The sequence below is a fragment of the Lutjanus erythropterus genome, chromosome 8 (genome assembly GCF_056507025.1).
Source record: "Lutjanus erythropterus isolate fLutEry1 chromosome 8, fLutEry1.hap2, whole genome shotgun sequence".
Taxonomy (NCBI): Eukaryota; Metazoa; Chordata; class Actinopteri; order Lutjaniformes; family Lutjanidae; genus Lutjanus; species Lutjanus erythropterus.
This window is the reverse complement of record NC_139324.1, coordinates 42,994,272-43,013,926: the sequence shown is the minus strand read 5'-3', so window position 1 is coordinate 43,013,926 and position 19,655 is coordinate 42,994,272. Positions and strand designations below refer to the sequence as shown.

Here is a 19,655-nt window from a genome sequence, read left to right as displayed (position 1 = left end):
AGTCCCTTTGTGACCTTGAATATTTTTTATTATTTTTACAGAGGAGGCCCAGATTGACTCAGATGTGGCCATGAGAACTCACTACATTGTGAAGGCTGGCAAGGATGTGGAGCTGTCTGTTCCTCTGAAGGGAAGACCTGCTCCCACTGCTTCCTGGAGCAAGGGAGAGGAATGCATCGACCGCAACCCCAAATATGAGTTCCACCACTCAGACACCACCACAGTCCTTGTTATGCGTGAAGTTACCAGGCTTGACACTGGAAAGTACACAGTTAAAATAGAGAATGGTGTGGGAGAGCCCAAGACACTGACCCTGTCTGTGAAGGTCCAGGATACTCCAGCTCAGTGCAGGAATCTGGTCCTGAAGGATGTGACCCGTGGAAAGGTCACTCTCTGTTGGGAGCCTCCACTCCTCGACGGTGGTGCTGAGATCACAAACTACATTGTTGAGAAGAGGGACTCGTCCAAGAGATCCTACTCTGCAGTGACAACCAAATGCACAGAAACAACATATACTATTGAAGATCTGTCTGAGAAGACATCCTTCTTCTTCCGTGTGTTGGCAGAGAATGAGAATGGTGTTGGTGATCCATGTGAAACACTTGAGCCTGTGAAGGCTACAGAGACTCCAGGACCAGTCAAGGAGGTCTCCATGAAGGATTCATCCAAGACCTCTGTCACTCTGCAGTGGCTGAAACCTGATTATGATGGCGGTAGCATCATCTCTGACTATGTCATTGAGAAGAAGCTCCAGGGAGATGAGTGGTCATTGGGAGGAACCAGCAGACAGTGTGAGTTTGAGGTCAAGAAACTCAAGGAGCACTCAGATGTGTTCTTCAGAGTTGCAGCCAGGAATGAGAAGGGGCAGGGTGACTTTGTTGAGATTGGGCCTATCAAGGTCATTGACTACATTATAACACCTGAGGCAAGCCTTGCAGAGTACCCAGATGGCAGAATAAGTGTTCGCCTAGGTCATAATGTGCACATTGAGTTGCCATACAAAGGTAAACCCAAACCAGCTATTCTGTGGCTGAAGGACAACCTGCCTCTGAAGGAGAGTGACCAAGTCCGCTTCAAGAAGACAGAAAACAAAGCCACTCTGATGATTAAGAATGTGAAGAAGGAGAATGAAGGTAAATACACCCTGACTCTTGACAATAAGGTCAACAGGAGATCTTTCCACATCCATGTCATCACACTTGGACCACCATCAAAGCCTGTTGGACCCATCCGCCTAGATGAAGTGAGAGCTGAGAGCATCATGATCTCCTGGGATGAACCTAATGACGATGGTGGTGGAGACATCACTTGCTACTCTGTGGAGAAACGTGACACCTCCCAGTCTGACTGGAAGATGGTTTGCTCCAGTGTACAGGATACTCAGTTCAAGGTCCCCAACTTGATCAAGGGTGTCCAGTACCAGTTCAGAGTGTGTGCTGAGAACAGATATGGTGTCAGTGAGGCTCTGGTCTCACAGATGGTGATTGCTAAGCACCAGTTCAGGCCTCCAGGCCCACCAGGCAAGCCTGTTGTGTACAATGTCACCAATGATGGAATGACCATCCAGTGGGAAAAGCCTATCTATGATGGTGGTACGCCCATTCAGGGCTTCCATGTGGAAAAGAAGGAAAAGAACAGCATCATGTGGCAGAAAGTGAACACTGTGTTGATCAAAGAAACAGACTTCAGGATCCTGGAACTCATTGAAGGCCTGGAGTACTCCTTCAGAGTCTATGCCCAGAATGATGCTGGCTTCAGTCGAATGAGTGATGAAAGCAAGCCAACCATGGCTGTCAGTCCTGTTGGTGAGTGCTGGTTCAGATGATTATATTAAATACTGACATTCTAACAAGTTAAGCACAATCATTCCTGCTCTAAATCCTAGACAAATAGTTAGAGTTAAAGAACTTAATAACTGGGTTCACACAAACAAAAATGAGTTATAAGATGTATCTCATGTTTTTCAGATCCTCCTGGCCAGCCCGACTACACTGATGTGACCAGTGACTCGGTGACACTGAAATGGGATGCTCCAAAACGTGATGGTGGCAGCAAGATTGCTGGCTACAACATTGAGAAACGCCAAGGACATGGCCGCTGGTTCAAGGCCAACTTGACTGATGTACATGACTGCCAGTACACTGTCACTGGGTTGGCAACAAATGAACGCTATGAGTTCAGAGTGATTGCCAGAAACGCCATTGGTGTCGTCAGTCCTCCCTCCAACTCCTCTGGCTTGATTGTTGTCCGAAGTGAGAACGGTGAGTAATGAGGAGGTTGTACTACAGAACATCGGGGTTGATGGGTAAATAATGTAATGAACTCATTAGCTAAAGGTAACAGCAATGCAAACCATACTTTTCAACTCATCATTCTGAAAATTACATTTGTCAGGCTTAGTAAAGCTACACATTTGAACTAATGCATCCCGTTTCTTTCAACCAGCTGCTCCAAATATTGAGTTTGGCCCAGAATACTTTGAGGGCTTAACAGTCAAGGCAGGAGACAACATCAGGCTGAAGGTGACCATCACTGGACGCCCTGTTCCCAAGGTCGTCTGGTACAGAGATGGTGTGGAAGTTACCAAAAAGATGATGGACATCATCAATGTAGCTGGATCTAGCACGCTGTTTGTCAGGGACGCTGATCGTACACACCGTGGCCTCTACACTGTGGAAGCTACCAATGGATCTGGAAGCAAGAAGGAGAAAATCCTTGTTCAAGTCCAAGGTACACAGTTTTAACATTTTTTTTCTTTACATTACTGTGCACTTGTTTAAATCACTGTATTTATTTATGTTGTAACTTTAATCTCACACCTATGCAGACACACCTGGGGAGCCAGTGGGTCCCATCACTTTCAGCAACATCTCAGAGGGCAAGTGCACTCTGTCTTGGAATCCACCAGAGAATGATGGCTGCTCTGAGATTTCGCATTTCATTGTTGAGAAGCGTGAGACCTCTAAGATCTCCTGGGCCTTGGTGTCTGATGAGTGTAAGGAGTGCACTTTCAGTGCAACCAAGCTCATTAAGACCAATGAGTACCAGTTCAGGGTCTCTGCTGTTAATAAGTTTGGAGTTGGCAGACCTTTGGAATCCAGCCCCATAATTGCACAGATGCAATACAGTAAGTGGAAATGTTTCAGACAGATAAAAGTCGATGTCTATACATTTTCTTTATTTAGTCAAAGCAGAAATTTCACTCATCTTTGACAACTGTTTCCTTCAGCTACTCCTGAGGCTCCAGGCACACCTGATGCTACTGAGGTGACAGGAGACAGCATCACCCTGTCCTGGACTCCTCCAACATCTGATGGTGGAAACCCCATTCAGTATTACATCCTTGAGAAACGAGAGAAGAAGACTGTCCGGTTCTACAAGGTGATTACCAAGAAGCCCATTGTTGAATGCGCTCACAGGGTGCTCCACCTGACAGAGGACATGGAGTATGAGTTCCGTGTGATGGCTGTGAATGACGCTGGTGTTGGAGCTCCTAGCAACATCTCTATGCCAATCAAAGCTGCAGAGCCAAAGGATATTCCTTGTGCTCCATCTGTGATCTGTGTGTCAGACTCAACAAACACCTCTATCAGCCTCGAATGGACCAGGCCTGCAGACGACGGAGGCATGGACATCCTGGGCTACATTATTGAGATGGTGAAGGGAGAGGAAACAGAATGGAAGAGAGTAAATGAGCAACTGGTGGCAGAAACAAATTACACGGTAACAGGTCTACAGACAGGAGCTGAGTACAAGTTCCGTGTCGCAGCAGTCAATCACGTGGGCAGAGGTGAGGACAGGGAGACTCCAGAGCCTGCTCAGGCTGTGGACAGGCTAACACCACCACAAGTGGATATTGATGCCACCTTCAAGCAGACCCATATTGTCAAGGCTGGAGGTTCAGTATGCCTGGGCATTTACTTCAGAGGAAAACCAATTCCCACTGCCACCTGGGTAAAGGAAGAAGGAGAGCTGGGTGTCTTATCAGAGATCACAACTACAGATGGATACAGTTCTCTAAGTATTGAGAACTGTTCAAGAAATGATACAGGCAAATACACAGTTAAGCTGGAGAACACTAGTGGCAGCAAGGCCATTACATTCACTGTGAAGGTTATGGACACTCCTGGACCTCCTCAGAACGTTGTCTTCAAGGAGGTAACCAGAGGCTCAGTCACACTTATCTGGGAGGCTCCTCTAAATGATGGTGGAGCCAGAATCCATCACTATATTGTTGAGAGACGCGAGGCAAGCCGCCGCACTTGGCAGCAGTCTGGTGGCAATTGCACTCAGCATATTCTGAAGATCCAGGACCTGCTGGAGGGAGTACCATACTTCTTCAGAGTCTCAGCTGAAAACCAGCACGGTGTTGGCGAGGCATTTGAGTTCACTGAGCCTGTAATTGCCACCGCAGAGCCAGCATCTCCAAAGAGAATGGACATCCTGGACACCACAGACAACTCTGTGTCCTTGGGCTGGCTGAAACCAGAGCATGATGGTGGTAGCCGCATTCAGGGTTATGTAATTGAGGCTAAGCCAAAGGGTACAGACAAATGGATGGTCGTTGGCAACACTACCAATCTCACCTATAATGTTGAAAAGCTCAACAAGGGTGATGAGTACGACTTCCGTGTAAAAGCTAAGAATGAAGCTGGCTACAGCAAGCCTAGGGAAACTCTGGCTCCTGTGCTGGTCAAAGAGCCTCACATTGAACCTGCTGCTGACCTCAGTGAGATCACCAACCAGTTGGTCACAAGCAGGTCTGGCAGTACCTTCACCATTGATGTTCCCATCAGTGGTAGACCTGCTCCTAAGGTCACTTGGAAACTCGAAGAGATGAGGCTGAAGAGCTCAGACAGAGTCACCATCAAAACAACAAAGAACAGAACCAGCATCTCAGTCAAGGAAGCCATGAGAGGAGATGGTGGTAAATACTACCTGACTCTGGAGAACGTGGCAGGAACCAAGACCTTCACCATTGAAGTTAATGTCACAGGTAGACCCAGTCCTCCAACTGGACCCATCGAAATCTCATCCATCACCTCGGAGTCCTGTATCCTTAACTGGCAACCACCAGAGGATGATGGTGGCACTGACATCACTAACTACATTGTGGAGAAGCGTGAGTCTGGCTCCACCGCCTGGCAGCTGATCAACTCCAGCGTAAAGCGCACATCTCTTCACGTCAGTCACCTGACCAAGTACATGCAGTACACATTCAGGGTCTCTGCTGAGAATAGATTTGGTGTCAGCAAGCCCACTGAGTCTGAGACTGTTGTTGCAGAGCACCCTTTCAGTAAGTATTACGTTACCTTTTTAACTTAGTAATTTAACATATGAATAATAAAGGAAAGATACATTTTAAGCATTTCTTAGACTATTAATGTCTGTTAAAAATGTTTTCTGCTGAATAAGTCTAGAATTTAGTTACCTTTGCTCAAGAACAAAATCTCTCTTGTTTTTTTTTAATCACAGCACCTCCTGGCCCACCAACAAGGCCTACAGTCTTCAATGTCACTGCTAACACAATGACCATGAAATGGGAGGAGCCCTATAATGATGGTGGAAGCAAGGTGACCGGTTACTGGATTGAGAAGAAGGAAAGGAACAATATCTTGTGGGTCAGAGAGAACAACATCCCCTGCTTCGAGTGCTACTACAAGGTGGAGGGTCTGGTCGAAGGCCTGGAGTACCAGTTCAGGGTTTATGCCATGAACAGTGCTGGGCTGAGCAAAGCTAGTGAGGCCTCCAAGGGAGCAGTTGCTCAGAACCCAGTTGGTGAGTTTTAAAACAGTTTGGGATCACACAATCCAGTAGCTCATTACTTAATTGCACAAACATGTCTGATGAAATTTTGATTTGATGTGTTTTTAGATCCACCAAGTAAGCCCGAAGTCACCAATGTTACAAGAACCACTGTCTCCCTCAAATGGTCGTCTCCACTGAATGATGGTGGCAGTCCCATTGTGGGCTACATCATTGAGCGGAAGCCATACACTTTAACCGGTGAGGGCCGCTGGCTCAAGTGTAACTACACCAATGTGACAGACACTTTCTACACTGTTACTGCCTTGGGAGAGGGAGAGCCCTACGAGTTCAGAGTTATCGCCAAGAATGGCAACCAGGTCTTCAGCCTGCCCTCAGAATCCACTGGTTCTGTGCAGTGCAAGACCGACTTTGGTGAGATCTGCACGTCTAATCATGATCAAATACCACCAATACAGCACACTTTCACACTTCTGATTTTAACAGTTAATTAAAAAATATGTAAGATGACTGTTAAATGACCATGTTCCTTTTTGCCCCCTGACAGAGCCTCCAAAGGCCCAGCTGGATAGTAAACTCTTATCTGAAACCGTGAAGGTCAGAGCTGGTTCAGACCTGGTTCTGGATGCTGCAGTGGGAGGTAGACCTGACCCCAAGGCTTCCTGGTCCAAGGGCAACAAGGAGCTGGAGTTGTGTGAGAAGTATCACCTCCAGTACACCCCCACCAGGGCAATGGCTATCATCAAGTTCTGTGACAGAGATGATACTGGAAAGTACATCCTCACAGTCAGGAATGTAAGCGGAACCAAGACTGCTGAAGTCAATGTTAAAGTGCTTGGTAAGTGACTGCATTTTAAGCAATTTTATGCTTCACTGTTTATACCATGTATTAACTTGTCACGATTATTCAAAATAAATTACACTGAGTACATCTGTTTGTTCCAGATACTCCCGGAATATGTGAAGGCAGCATTGAGATCAGCAAGATCACAGAGGAGTCATGCACTCTGTGCTGGAAGCCTCCACTTGAGGATGGTGGCGATGCTGTCTCCCACTATATCGTAGAGAGGCGCGACACCAACAGACTCAACTGGGTCATCATGCACGCAGAGTGCAAGGAGCTGACCTGCGACATCACCAGACTGTTCAAGAACACAGAGTACCTGTTCAGAATCCGGGGAGTCAACAAGTATGGACCTGGAGTCTACCTCCAGTCAGAGCCCATGATTGCCAGAAACACTTTCAGTAAGTGCAACAGTCAGATCATAATGAAATAAAATCTATAAACAATACTTTGAGAGTCCTCAGATCAAACCTGGTGCAAAATAAAACAAATGAAATCTCCATAACCCCTAACACAGACTTACCCTTCCTTTCCTTCAGCTGTGCCAACTCCTCCTGGTGCTCCAGAGATCCTGGTATCAGGAAAAGACTTTGCCACCATTGAGTGGCTGAAGCCAGAAAGCGATGGCGGCAGCCCATTGATCCACTATCTGGTTGAGAGGCGTGAGAGAAAGAGCGCCCGCTGGGTGAAGGTAAACAGGGATGGAGCCCACCTAGACACCACACTGAAGGTGTCCAGTTTGACTGAAGGCAACATCTACCAATTCAGAGTGACAGCAATCAACAAGGCCGGAGAGAGCGAACCCAGCGAGGTTTCTCTATATGTTGTCTGCAGAGTGCCAACATGTAAGTTGGGTTTGTTCAAGTCCTAATGCAGTTTTTAGGTCTGTCTTTTGTGACATAGTTAAGGGGTAACCATGTTCATCAACGCATCCTTCACAGATCTATTGATCTTTATTCCTGTATCTTCTCTTCTCAGGTACCCCTGCACCTCCTTCTATCCCACGCATCACCGACACCCATGCCGACAGCATCAGCCTGGCCTGGTCTCGCCCTGTGGAGGACGGAGGAGCTGATGTGATCGGCTACATCCTGGAGATGCAGGAAGTCGGAGCCGAGGAATGGACAAAGGCTCATGAAAAGACCCTGCGTGGTACAGAGCATGTGGTGACTGGACTCTCTGCAGGCAAAAAGTACTGCTTCAGAGTGGCTGGCATCAATGTCAACGGCACAGGAGACTTCAGTGAACCATGTGTTGAGACTGAGCCAGTAGAGAGAATTGGTAAGTGTAAATACAGCAACAGAGCTTAGCAATTAATTTATCAGAGACTTCAACACGCACAGCAGATTCTACTTTGGTTTCAATTGCGACTTGCCTTTTTCCAATAGAACAAATATTATTTGTAAATCTTTCACAATGCGTCAACATTTCAATTCCCGACATTACAAGCCACTTATTTATTATTCCCTTTGTCCACACAGAAACTCCTGACTTTGAACTCCATGATGACCTGAAGAAGACCATCTGCCTGCGTGCTGGTGGCTCCCTCCGCCTATTCGTTAAAGTCACTGGTCGTCCTGCTCCTGCCCTCACTTGGAGCAAGCCTGGTGTTGACCTCCACAACAGAGGATTCATTGAAGTCACGAACACATCCACTACACTTATCATTGATAAGGTCCACCGTTACGATGCTGGCAAATACACACTGGTGGCTGAGAACAGTGCTGGGAAACAGGAGGTCAACATTCTGGTCAAGGTCTATGGTAAGTTGATGAAGATGTCTAAGAATTGAATTGCAACACCAAGATTTTAAAAGTGACATGTACTAGAACATTTACATTACATACATTTGACATTATAGCTTTTGGAAATATTTTAACAGAATACTTTTCCATTGTTAGATACTCCTGGACCAACTGGACCAATCAAGATCAAAGAGCTGACCAAGGAGTCAGTTACCATCGCTTGGGAAGCCCCAACTGTGGATGGTGGTGCTCCTGTCAACAACTTCATCATTGAGAGGCGTGAGGCCTCTATGAGAGCCTACAAGACTGTGACCTCCAAGTGCAATAAGACGTCCTACAAGATTGACGGCCTGATGGAGGGCATGCTGTACTACTTCAGGGTCCTACCAGAGAACATCTATGGTGTTGGTGAGCCCTGCGAGACTCCCGATGTCATCCTGGTTTGTGAGGTGCCTATGCCACCACACAAGCTGGAGGTGGTTGATGTCACCAAGAGCACCGTCACCCTTGGCTGGGAGAAGCCGGAGCATGACGGTGGCAGCAGAGTGCAGGGCTACATTATTGAAGCCTGCAAGTTCGGCACTGACAAGTGGATGAAGGTGGCCACACTGAAGATGACAGACTTTGAGCATACCATCGAGAAGCTGAATGAGCATGAGCAGTACTTGTTTAGAATCAGAGCAGTCAACAGCAGAGGAGCCAGTGAGCCCAAAGAGCTCGTTACAGCTATCACTGTACAGGAACAGAGAGGTAACACACACAAAAAGTTTGCTTCCTTAGGCAAAAGCATGCAAATGTACAGAGTTAAAGTTAAAAAATACATGATTATCAAGGAAGACACATGAAATAGGAAATTGCTTTTCTGAAATCTGCATGTTTCAAATTTCTGCCCAACAGTAATATTTAGTATAATAGCACAGCTCAGTTCACAAACTATTCCCCACCTGTTGATGTAAACTATAGTAAGTACATGATTTTTGTATTTTTCTTTTTCCTCCCCAGTCATGCCCGTGGTGGATTTCTCCAGCATTCCTCAGAAGGTTGTAAATGTCCTAGCTGGCAAGACTCTGGAGCTGGACCTGCCCATCATCGGCAGGCCTCCTCCCGTCTGCTCCTGGTATTTCAACGATAACAAAATAAAGATCACAGACCGTGTCAAGGTCAAGAGCACCAACAAGTACTCCAAACTGACCATGTCCGACACCACCATCGATGACACCGGTGACTACACCCTGGAGGTGAAGAATGCTGTTGGTGTTATCAGTGAGGTCATCAAGGTCATCATCCTCTGTAAGAAACCATTCCTTATATTATGTTATTTTTCTTTCATTATTAAATAAAGTTGATTGATTTGTAAATTACAGACACATTACAGGTAATTTAAGTATTTTAACATTTGCCTTTTTGTCAATCAAATTTACTGTGAGCATTAATGTTATTTATCAATTTTTACCAGCTAAACCTGATGAACCAAAGGGGCCCATCAGGTTTGATGAGATTGATGCCACCACCGTCACCTGCAGCTGGGATCCTCCAGTCAGAGAGGGCGGAGCTCCAATCAGTGGCTACGTGGTGGAGCAACGTGATGCTCACAGGCCTGGCTGGGTGCCTGTCTGTGACTCTGTTAGCCGCCCAACCTTCAAGTTTGAGAACCTGATCGAGGGAGATGAGTATGTCTTCCGTGCAGCTGCTACTAATCGCTATGGCACTGGAGATTTCCTGCAGTCTGAGATTGTCACCTGCAGAAGCTTGAAAAGTAAGACTTCTGGCTTCTTAAGGTTACACATTCAGGCATAGTAACTATAAAACTAAAAATTATATCAACAGAAGTGTATCAACATGTTTCCCTTCCTCTACAGATGTGCCTGGACCTCCTGGTCGTCCAACCAGCTTTGACGTTTCTCGTGACGGCATGACCGTGGCCTGGAACCCACCAGATGAAGATGGTGGCCTTGAAGTTTCTGGATACATTATTGAGCGCAAAGAAGTCAGATCTGACAGATGGGTGCGTGCCAACAAGAACCCCATCACCATGACCAGATACAGGTCGACAGAGCTGATTGAGGGCCTGGAGTACGAACACAGAATCATTGCCATCAATGCCAGAGGATTGAGCAAACCAAGTCTGCCATCCAAACCAGCAGTAGCAACAGATCCCATTGGTAAGAGAACATTTTTTTAAAAAAGCTTTGTTACTACAATGTTTATGTGCTCTTTAAATAAAACAGACGCTAGCACTGAAGGTTTTACAAGAGTGAGTACAGACGCAATTATATCTTTTTGAAGCTGCGCACAGAAATACCGACATGCTTCTCTCCCCCTACAGATCCACCTGGCTGTCCTCAGAACCCGAGGATCACCGATACAACCAAGTCCTCGGTGTCACTGGCATGGAGTCCTCCTGACGATGAGGGAGACGCAAGGGTGGACGGTTACCTGATTGAGATGCAGAAGGTGGGCACTATGGCCTGGATCAAGTGCAACACCACACCATCTCTAATCTGCGAGTACACACTGACCAACATGCCTCAAGGAGAAGAGTTCAAATTCCGTGTGATGGCCTGCAATGCTGGGGGTTCCGGAGAGCCTGCTGAAGTGCCTGGAACTGTTTCTGTGACTGAGATGCTTGGTAAGGACACATTAATATACAAATTATCATACAAATTAATATACATATACAAATGATCTTAGACAAGGTGTAGACCTGGTCTAAGATCATTTGTATATGTTTAAAACTATTATAGAATAAAAATAACTTTTGTGACATTGTTGTTTTCCAGAATCTCCTGACTATGACCTGGAGCTCAAATACAAAGATGTGTACGTGGTCCGCCAGGGAGGAGTGGTTAGGCTCTCTGTACCTGTCAAGGGTAAACCTCAACCAACCTGCACATGGTCCAAGGATGGTGGTGCAGTTTCCACCAAGGCCATGATTGCCTCCACTGAGGACGCTAGTGAGCTGTTGATCAAAGGAGCTGAGAGAAGTGATTCTGGCTTGTACAACCTCTTGCTGGAGAATAGGGTAGGCAAGAAAAAGGCCCAAATCAAGGTGAAGGTCATCGGCCGCCCAAGTGCACCAGAGGGACCAATGGTCTTTGAGGAGATCCAGGCCAACTCTGTCAAGGTGTCCTGGAAGGCACCAACAGACGAGGGTGGCTCAGAGATACTGGGTTACATTGTAGAAAGACGTGAGGCAGCCAGAAATGCCTGGTACACTGTGGACTCTAGAGTGACCGACACTCATTTGGTTGTTAAGGGCCTGAAGGAGGGAACAGAGTACCACTTCAAGGTCACAGCTGAAAACTCCTTTGGTATCAGCTGCTCTCTCAAGTCAGAGCAGCCACTGGTGCCCAAGACTCCTCTCTGTAAGTATTCCCCCTTTTCAGTCTTTAGACAGATTGAGACCATTCAGCATTGATTAAAAAACAATCTGTGTCTTTCAAACCAGGTCCCCCAGAGCCTTCAACCACCCCACCAGAGATCATGGACGTCACAAAGAGTTCTGTGGCATTGGCCTGGTCCAGACCAAAGGATGACGGAGGTTCTGCCATCACTGGCTACTTTGTTGAGTACAAGCTGGTAACCACTGAGACATGGTCCCGCCATGAGACCAAGATCACTTCCACCATGTTTACTCTGCCTGGACTCACCCCTGATGCAGACTACCAGTTCCGCATTGTTGCTGTCAACAACATTGGCGAGAGCGAGGCTGGTCCTGTGTCTGACCCAGTCACATGCAAGGATCCATTTGGTGAGTTTCCTCTCCAACTAAAATGTAATTAATAACACCATAGTTATTATAGTTGATGGAATTCAACAATCAGATGTGAATTCTTATCAATTACCGTTTTACAGACAACTTTATTTATTTATTTCCAGACAAGCCCAGCCAACCTGGCGAGATCGACACAGTGAACGTGTCAAACAACTTCATCACCATCCGTTGGCAAGCTCCAGAGTGTGATGGTGGTAAGGAGGTCCTGGGCTACTGGGTGGAGTACAGGAAGTCCATTGAGAGCACCTGGAAGAAGTGCAACAAGCAGAGGTTAAAGGAAATGGAGTTAACCATGCCTGGACTGGCTGAGGCCACAGAGTATGAGTTCAGAGTGTTTGCTGAGAATGAGACAGGAATGAGTAGACCTCGTAGGACCGCCACATGCATAAAGACCAAACTGAGCGGTGAGTATTTGTAGGCAGTTATCCTCCTTGCTTGCCTAAAGTGAATTCACAATCACATTAGTAAATGTAATACATGTTTCCTAAATATACCTCCTTGTTTTGTATCTATAGTTGAAACTAAACCAAGCCTGAGAAAGGAAATGGATGAAGTTACCGCCAAACTTGGTCAGCCTGCTGTCATGAAGTGCCAGATTATTGGCAGACCGGTCCCTGAAATCAAGTGGTATCATGCTGGCAAGGAGATTGTTGAGTCCCGCAAGTACGAGATGAGCTCTGACGGTCGCAACCACTCCCTGTCCATCATGACTGACCAACAGGAGGATGAGGGAGAATACACCTGCAAGGCCATCAATGACGCTGGAGAAGCTGAGACCACAGGGGTCCTGGTGTTGGAGGCAGCTTCATCCTTCCACCCTGACTACCCACTAAAGGAAACATACTATGCCGGCCTGGGAACCACTCTCCGCATCCATGCCGTATACATTGGTCGTCCTCAGCCAAAGATCATGTGGTTGCATGGGGCAAAGACCCTCGAGAACACAGAGGACATTAGCATTGAGACTACTGAGCACTACACACACCTCATCATCAAGAACGTGCAGCGCAGAGTGCATGGAGGCAAATACAGGATCAGACTGCACAACCACTTTGGCAGGGCTGACACTGCATTCAACGTTGAAATTTATGGTATGTTCACATAAATTTACTGCAAAACAACATGTATTTTTAAAAGTGTTACCATTAGATTTAGAATTAAATCTAACACCTCTGTTTACAGACAAACCTGCCGTGCCTCAGGGTCCCATCGTGCTTGATGCCCTCCTGAAGAACTCCGTCATCATCAGCTGGAAGCCTCCCAAGGATGACGGCGGTTGCATGATCACCAACTACATCGTAGAGAAGCGTGAGGACAAGGAGGGCACTGAGTGGGAACTGGTGTCATCATCCATTAACGGCACATCTTGCCGTGTGCCCAACCTCATTGACAGCGCTGCATACTTCTTCCGTGTGTATGCCCAGAATCGCTATGGCAATAGCGAACCACTGGAGCTCACTTCACCTATCCTTATCAAGAGCCAACTGGGTAATTTTTTTAGCAATTTATATTTCAAGTATTTCACAAATTCATGTCTAACAATGCCAACAAAAGATACACTGTGCAAAAGAAATGACAATGGTTTGTAACTATTCCCATCCACAGAGAGACCATCACCACCTCTATCGCCAGTTGTTTCTGGAATCACCAAGGACTCCTGTGTGGTGTCCTGGAAACCTCCACTCAGCGATGGCGGCTCCAAGATCAAGAGCTATTGCCTTGAGAAGAAGCACAAGAAAGACAAGAAGGAATGGAGCGAATGGACTCCAGTGACCACAGATGAGATTAAACAGACAGTGTTCTCCGTTAAGCGTCTGACTGAGGGCATTGAGTACATCTTCCGTGTGAAGTGCGAGAACCTCGGAGGACAGAGTGACTACAGCGAGGAGACTGCTCCCATTGTTCCAGCCACAGCCATAGAAATCCGTGCTCCTGCCTTCAAAGAAGAGCTGAGGAACATGAGTGTCAAGTACAAGAGCAATGCTACCCTTGTCTGCAAGATCATGGGACAGCCCAAGCCTGTGATTAAATGGTTCAGACGAGGAAAGGAAATTCACTCTGATGGAAAGAAAATCAAAATCCAGGAGTTCAAGGGAGGTTACCACCAGCTGGTAATCACCGAGGCTGATGAGGAAGACTCCACTGTGTACCAGATCAGGGCCACCAACCAGGGGGGCTCCATCTGTGCAACAGTCTCTCTGGATGTTGAAAGTAAGCATGCAGATACAAATACACCACTTTTTTCTAGCTGGCAAAATGTTTAAATTAAAAGACATGGTATCTCATCTAAACTGTTTCTTTCATTTATAGTCCCTGCCAAGATTCACCTGCCAAAGAACCTGAAGGACAAAGAGGCCATCCCCGCCCTGCGTGGAGAAGTGGTCAATATCAAGATTCCTTTCGGTGGCAAACCAGATCCTGTCATTACATGGCAGAAGGGACAAGATCTGATTGACAGCAATGGCCACTACCAGGTCATTGTCACTAGATCATTCACTTCTCTGGTGTTCCCCAACGGAGTGGAGAAGAAGGATGCTGGTTTCTACATTGTCTGTGCCAAGAACAGATTTGGCATTGACCAGCAAACAGTGGAGCTGGATGTGGCTGACGTGCCTGATCCTCCACGTGGTATCAAAGCCAGTGACATCTCCAGAGACTCAGTCACACTCGACTGGGTGGCCCCAGCAAATGATGGCGGCAGCAAGGTTATCAGCTACATCATTGAGAAGTGCCCCACCACTGCTGAGAGGTGGCAACGTGTTGCTCAGTCCCGTGACACCCACTACACTGTTATCAACCTGTTTGGAGGAACCAGCTATCAGTTCAGAGTCATCGCTGAGAACAAGTTCGGACAGAGTGCTCCATCTGAAACCAGCGGACCTGTCATGACCAAGGAAGACAAATCAAGAGTTCTGCTCTACGATAGGGAGGTTGACGATACTGGACGTGTACCGAGGGGCAAGGCACAACACTCTGATGCCAAGAATCTGCACAACAAATATGCTATTGCAGAGGAATTGGGCAGGGGTCAGTTTGGCATTGTCCACCGCTGTGTTGACATCAGCTCTGAGAAGACCTACATGGCTAAATTTGTCAAAGTGAGGGGTGCTGATCAAGTAATAATTAAGAAGGAAATTGCAACATTGAATCTGGCCAAACACACTAACTTCCTCCTCCTCCATGAGTCTTTTGACAGTCCCGAGGAGCTGGTGATGATCTATGACTTCATCTCTGGTGCTGACATCTTTGAGCGCCTCAGCACAGCTGAGTTTGAGCTCAATGAGCGCGAGATTGTCAACTATATCAGGCAGATCTGCTCAGCTCTTGAGTTCCTGCATGCTCAGAGCTATGGACACTTTGATATCAGACCTGAGAACATTGTATACACAACTAGAACAAGTTATAATGTGAAGATTATTGAGTTAGGCCAGTCCAGACACCTGACTCCTGGAGATCAAATCAAGATTCAGTATACCACTGCAGAGTACGCTGCCCCTGAGATCCACCAGTGTGACATGGTTAGCAGTGTCACTGACATGTGGGCAGTTGGTGTCCTTGCCTATGTTCTCCTTAGTGGACTTAATCCATTCACAGCAGAAACCAACCAACAAATGATTGACAACATCTCCAATGCTGCTTACACCTATGACGATGAGTCCTTCAAGCAGGTCAGCGTTGAGTCATTAGACTTCACAGACCGCCTGATGACAAAGGAACGTAAGCACCGTATGACTGCTGCTGAGGCGCTGGCACATCCTTGGTTGGCCAAGCCTACTGAGGAAATCAGCGCCAGAGCCATCCCAACCGGCAGGCATAAGAGATACTATCAGACGATGGTGAGGAAAGAGTGGAACACTGTTGTCTCTGCAGCCCGTGTAGCCAGCGGCGGCTCCATCAGGTCCCAGCGTGGTGTCTTTGTTGCCAAGGTGAAAATTGCTCCATTTGAAAATGGTCCTGTTGGAGGACAGATTGGACATGCTGTGGTGAATGAGGGAGACAGTGTGAAATTCATCTGCAACGTTGAAAACTATGATAGCACTACTGAAGTCACGTGGTACTGTGGTGTCAGGCAGCTTGAAGCCGGAGATAAATATGAGATTGAATATGAGGACGGCTTGGCTGTAATCACCATCAACAAGGTCACAAGAGCAGATGATGGCACTTACAGATGCAAGATTGTGAATGAGTACGGTGAGGACAGTGTCTACGCAGAGCTGTTCATCACCAGTGTTAGATCTTATCGTGACTTCTTCACCACCCGTGTGGTCAAGAAGACAAAGCGCAGAGTTGATACTGCCAGAATGCTTCAGAAGCCTCCGGAGTTCACACTTCCTCTGGTCAACCGTACAGCCTACATTGGTGAAGATGTGCGCTTTGGTGTCACCATCACTGTTCACCCTGAGCCTCGTGTCATCTGGCACAAATCTGGACAGAAACTCATCCCTGGACATGATGACAGGAAATACACCTTCATCAGTGATAAAGGCCTGTATCAGCTCATTGTCCACAACCTTGAAGAGGAGGATGATGCTGAGTACAGTGTCGTGGCCCGCAACAGGTATGGAGATGACAGCTGCAAGGCTCGTCTTACCGTTGTTCCTCGACCTAAACCAGCTGACCTCACCCTGAGGCCCATGTTCAAGCGCCTGCTTGCAAATGTTGAATGCAGGGAGGGCCAGAATGTGCGCTTTGAGATTAGAGTATCCGGACATCCAGCACTGAAGTGGGAGAAGGACGGCACGCCTTTAGCCTTTGGACCATCTATTGAGCTTGTCCATGAAGGTTTGGATTACTTCATCCTTCATGTGAAAGACACTCTCCCTGAAGACTCTGGGGTGTACAGAGTTACTGCAACCAACTCTGCTGGATCTGCCAGTTGCCAGGCCACACTCAAAGTAGAACGTGTTACTCATGTAAAGAAGGAATATGAGCCCAGTGAGAAGGAGAAGGAAAAGATGGCTGGAAAGGAGAAATTGGACAAAAAGGTGAGGCTGTCTCAGATCTTGGCTGGCACTGTCATTGCACCTCTACCACCTGCAGCAGTACAAGCTGTCAGGGAAGCAGCCACCATGTTCAAACCTGCTGTGACAACTAAGAAGGGTGAGAAGACTGAGGCTGAGATACAGAAGGAACAAGAGGAGAGAAAGAAGCGGGCAGATGAGAAGAGGCTGCGTATGCCTTATGTTGTCCCCACTCCTCGTGTCATTAACCCAGCTGTACTTGAGGAGGATGTGGAAATCAAACATTTCAAGCCACTCTCTGACATGAAATGGTACAAAAAGCTGCGGGATCAGTATGAGTTCCCTGAGCCTATGGACAAAATCAAGCAGAAGAGAATGAAGCGCATTCGCCTCTCCAGGTGGGAGCAGTTCTACGAGGTGCCAATTAGGATCAAGGACCAGTATAAGCCCAAGTGGCGCATCTCATCCATGACTCAGGATGATTTGGAGACTGTGAGGCCTGCAAGGCTCCGCACGCCTTCTCCTGAGATGGAGGCCTACCGCAGGATCAGGAGGAGGTCCCTGGGTGACCTGTCAGACGAGGAGCTGCTGCTGCCTGTAAATGAGTACCTGTCAATGAAGAGGACTGAGGAGGAGAGACTTCGTCTGGAGGAGGAGCTGGAGCTTGGCTACTCTGCCTCTCCACCTAGCCTGAGCCCAGTCCGCTTTGAGCTGTCTGCCCTGCGTCCCTCATCTCCTAGACGGGCCTACAGTGATGACGAAGAGGGAGAAGAAGTCCACAGATATGACTCCTACAGAATTCCATCTAAATATGAGGCTGGCCCAAGTTTTGTCGACCTCCGCCAGCGCCATGACAAAGTTGCATACAAAGCTCCTAGACAGAAGCAGAGAGTATATGAAGAGAGAGAAGACCAGGAGCTGCTCCGCCCTCACACAACTGCTCAGAGAATCGCCTCTTACAAGAGTGAACTCAAACGCATGGAGTTTGAGGAGAAGACTCGCACCACGAAAAAGGAAACAACTGTAACTGTTGCAACAGTTTCTGAGGCCACTGAATCTGAGTACCTGACAGGTTTTACCTCCGAATATATTCCCAAACCAATCAAGAAGCTACCAATACCTGAACCTGAGAGGAGATCTCCTACCCCAGGAAAAGCTGCCAAGGCAGAAGTGACCCTTTCAAGGGTTGACTTTGCATCCAGGTATGAGGAGAGAAAGCAGGCTCTGAGATCAGAGAGAAGATCAGTAGAGAGGAAGGTAGAGGTGGTGACACAGGCTCCCTTCAGCCTTGACCATGCCCCACGTATTACCATCAGGATGCGATCTCATCGTATACCCTATGGCTCAAGCACAAAGTTCACATTGAATGTCCAGGCCAAACCAGAGCCAGAGGTCAAGTGGTACCACAATGGAAAAGAGATTCACCAGAGCAGCAAATACCACATGACCAACATCAGTGGAGTTCTGACTCTCCAGATCATCAATTGTGTGACTGAGGATGCTGGCACTTACCGTGTGGTCTGCAGGAATGCTAAAGGAGAGACTTCCGACTATGCTACATTGGACGTAGCAGGAGCAGAATATGCTGCCTTCTCTTCACTCCGCAAAGATGAGGAGCCTCCATCCTCTCATCTGCCAGAGATGACCAGAACAGAGGTGTACCATGTCTCCTCCTCGAAAACAACAGTGAAGGAAACTGAGACTAAAACTGTGAAAGAGTCCACTACTGTTGTTGAGAAGCCAAGGGAGAAGCCTAGTGCTCCTGCCAAGTTCCTGACCAAGCCACAGTCCCTGACTGTAGAGGAGGGAGGTGTTGCAAGATTTGACTGCGATGTGGATGGTGAGCCAGCGCCTTCTATCACCTGGCTGCACGAAGGAGCAGTTGTTGGTTCCACTGCCCGTCACCATGTCATCTCTACTCAGTACAACTCCCACTTTGAGATCTCTGCTGTTGAGGTGTCAGATGAAGGCAGCTACACTGTGCTGGTAGAAAATGCTGGAGGCAAACAAGAAGCCCACTTCACTCTGACCATCCGCAAGTCTCAGTCCAAGGAGAAAGTGGTCGCCCCTCCTAGAGTCACCTCTCCAGAGGCCAAGTCCCCTCTTGCCAAGTCCCCTGAACCCATCAAATCTCCACAGAGAGTTAAGTCCCCTGAGCCAATCAAGTCACCTCAGAGAGTCAAGTCTCCAGTCTCACCAAAATCCCCAACGCCAAAATCCCCAACGCCAAAATCCCCAACGCCAAAGTCACCGACTCCCAAATCCCCGACTCCATCTCAGAAGGAACAAGTGCCTTCAAAAGCTGGAATCTCTGAGGAGGTAATGAAAAGGGAAATGGTCCATGAGGAGTTCACGGCCAAGCGCTCAGATGCACCCCACTTCCTGCTGCAGCCCAGGTCCCAGAATGTAAACGAAGGACAAAATGTCAGATTCACATGTGAGATTTCAGGAGAGCCTTCTCCTGAAGTGGAGTGGTTGAAAGACAATGTGACTGTAAGTATTTTTCTCCAAAAAGTTATTTGTTTGAAGCAGTTATCTACAAACTATTTCAAACATCAGAAACT

The 19,655-nt window shown here is 47.4% G+C and overlaps 1 protein-coding gene across 1 annotated transcript in view; it reads left to right on the top strand.

Moving 5' to 3' along the window:
* The window catches only part of LOC146323388 (titin-like), a 199,585-nt gene that overhangs the window by 177,056 nt on the left and 2,874 nt on the right, over window positions 1-19,655 (top strand). The window contains exons 216-239 of the mRNA XM_084725583.1: window positions 42-1,805; window positions 1,968-2,261; window positions 2,446-2,730; window positions 2,828-3,127; window positions 3,230-5,296; window positions 5,476-5,778; window positions 5,875-6,180; window positions 6,314-6,604; window positions 6,712-7,011; window positions 7,150-7,455; window positions 7,589-7,891; window positions 8,092-8,373; window positions 8,512-9,105; window positions 9,358-9,645; window positions 9,812-10,111; window positions 10,215-10,517; window positions 10,682-10,984; window positions 11,136-11,720; window positions 11,804-12,106; window positions 12,235-12,534; window positions 12,646-13,221; window positions 13,313-13,618; window positions 13,736-14,341; window positions 14,441-19,584. Coding sequence (XP_084581709.1) covers window positions 42-1,805; window positions 1,968-2,261; window positions 2,446-2,730; window positions 2,828-3,127; window positions 3,230-5,296; window positions 5,476-5,778; window positions 5,875-6,180; window positions 6,314-6,604; window positions 6,712-7,011; window positions 7,150-7,455; window positions 7,589-7,891; window positions 8,092-8,373; window positions 8,512-9,105; window positions 9,358-9,645; window positions 9,812-10,111; window positions 10,215-10,517; window positions 10,682-10,984; window positions 11,136-11,720; window positions 11,804-12,106; window positions 12,235-12,534; window positions 12,646-13,221; window positions 13,313-13,618; window positions 13,736-14,341; window positions 14,441-19,584 — 16,409 coding nt within the window. The remainder of the gene's footprint in view (window positions 1-41; window positions 1,806-1,967; window positions 2,262-2,445; window positions 2,731-2,827; window positions 3,128-3,229; window positions 5,297-5,475; window positions 5,779-5,874; window positions 6,181-6,313; window positions 6,605-6,711; window positions 7,012-7,149; window positions 7,456-7,588; window positions 7,892-8,091; window positions 8,374-8,511; window positions 9,106-9,357; window positions 9,646-9,811; window positions 10,112-10,214; window positions 10,518-10,681; window positions 10,985-11,135; window positions 11,721-11,803; window positions 12,107-12,234; window positions 12,535-12,645; window positions 13,222-13,312; window positions 13,619-13,735; window positions 14,342-14,440; window positions 19,585-19,655) is intronic.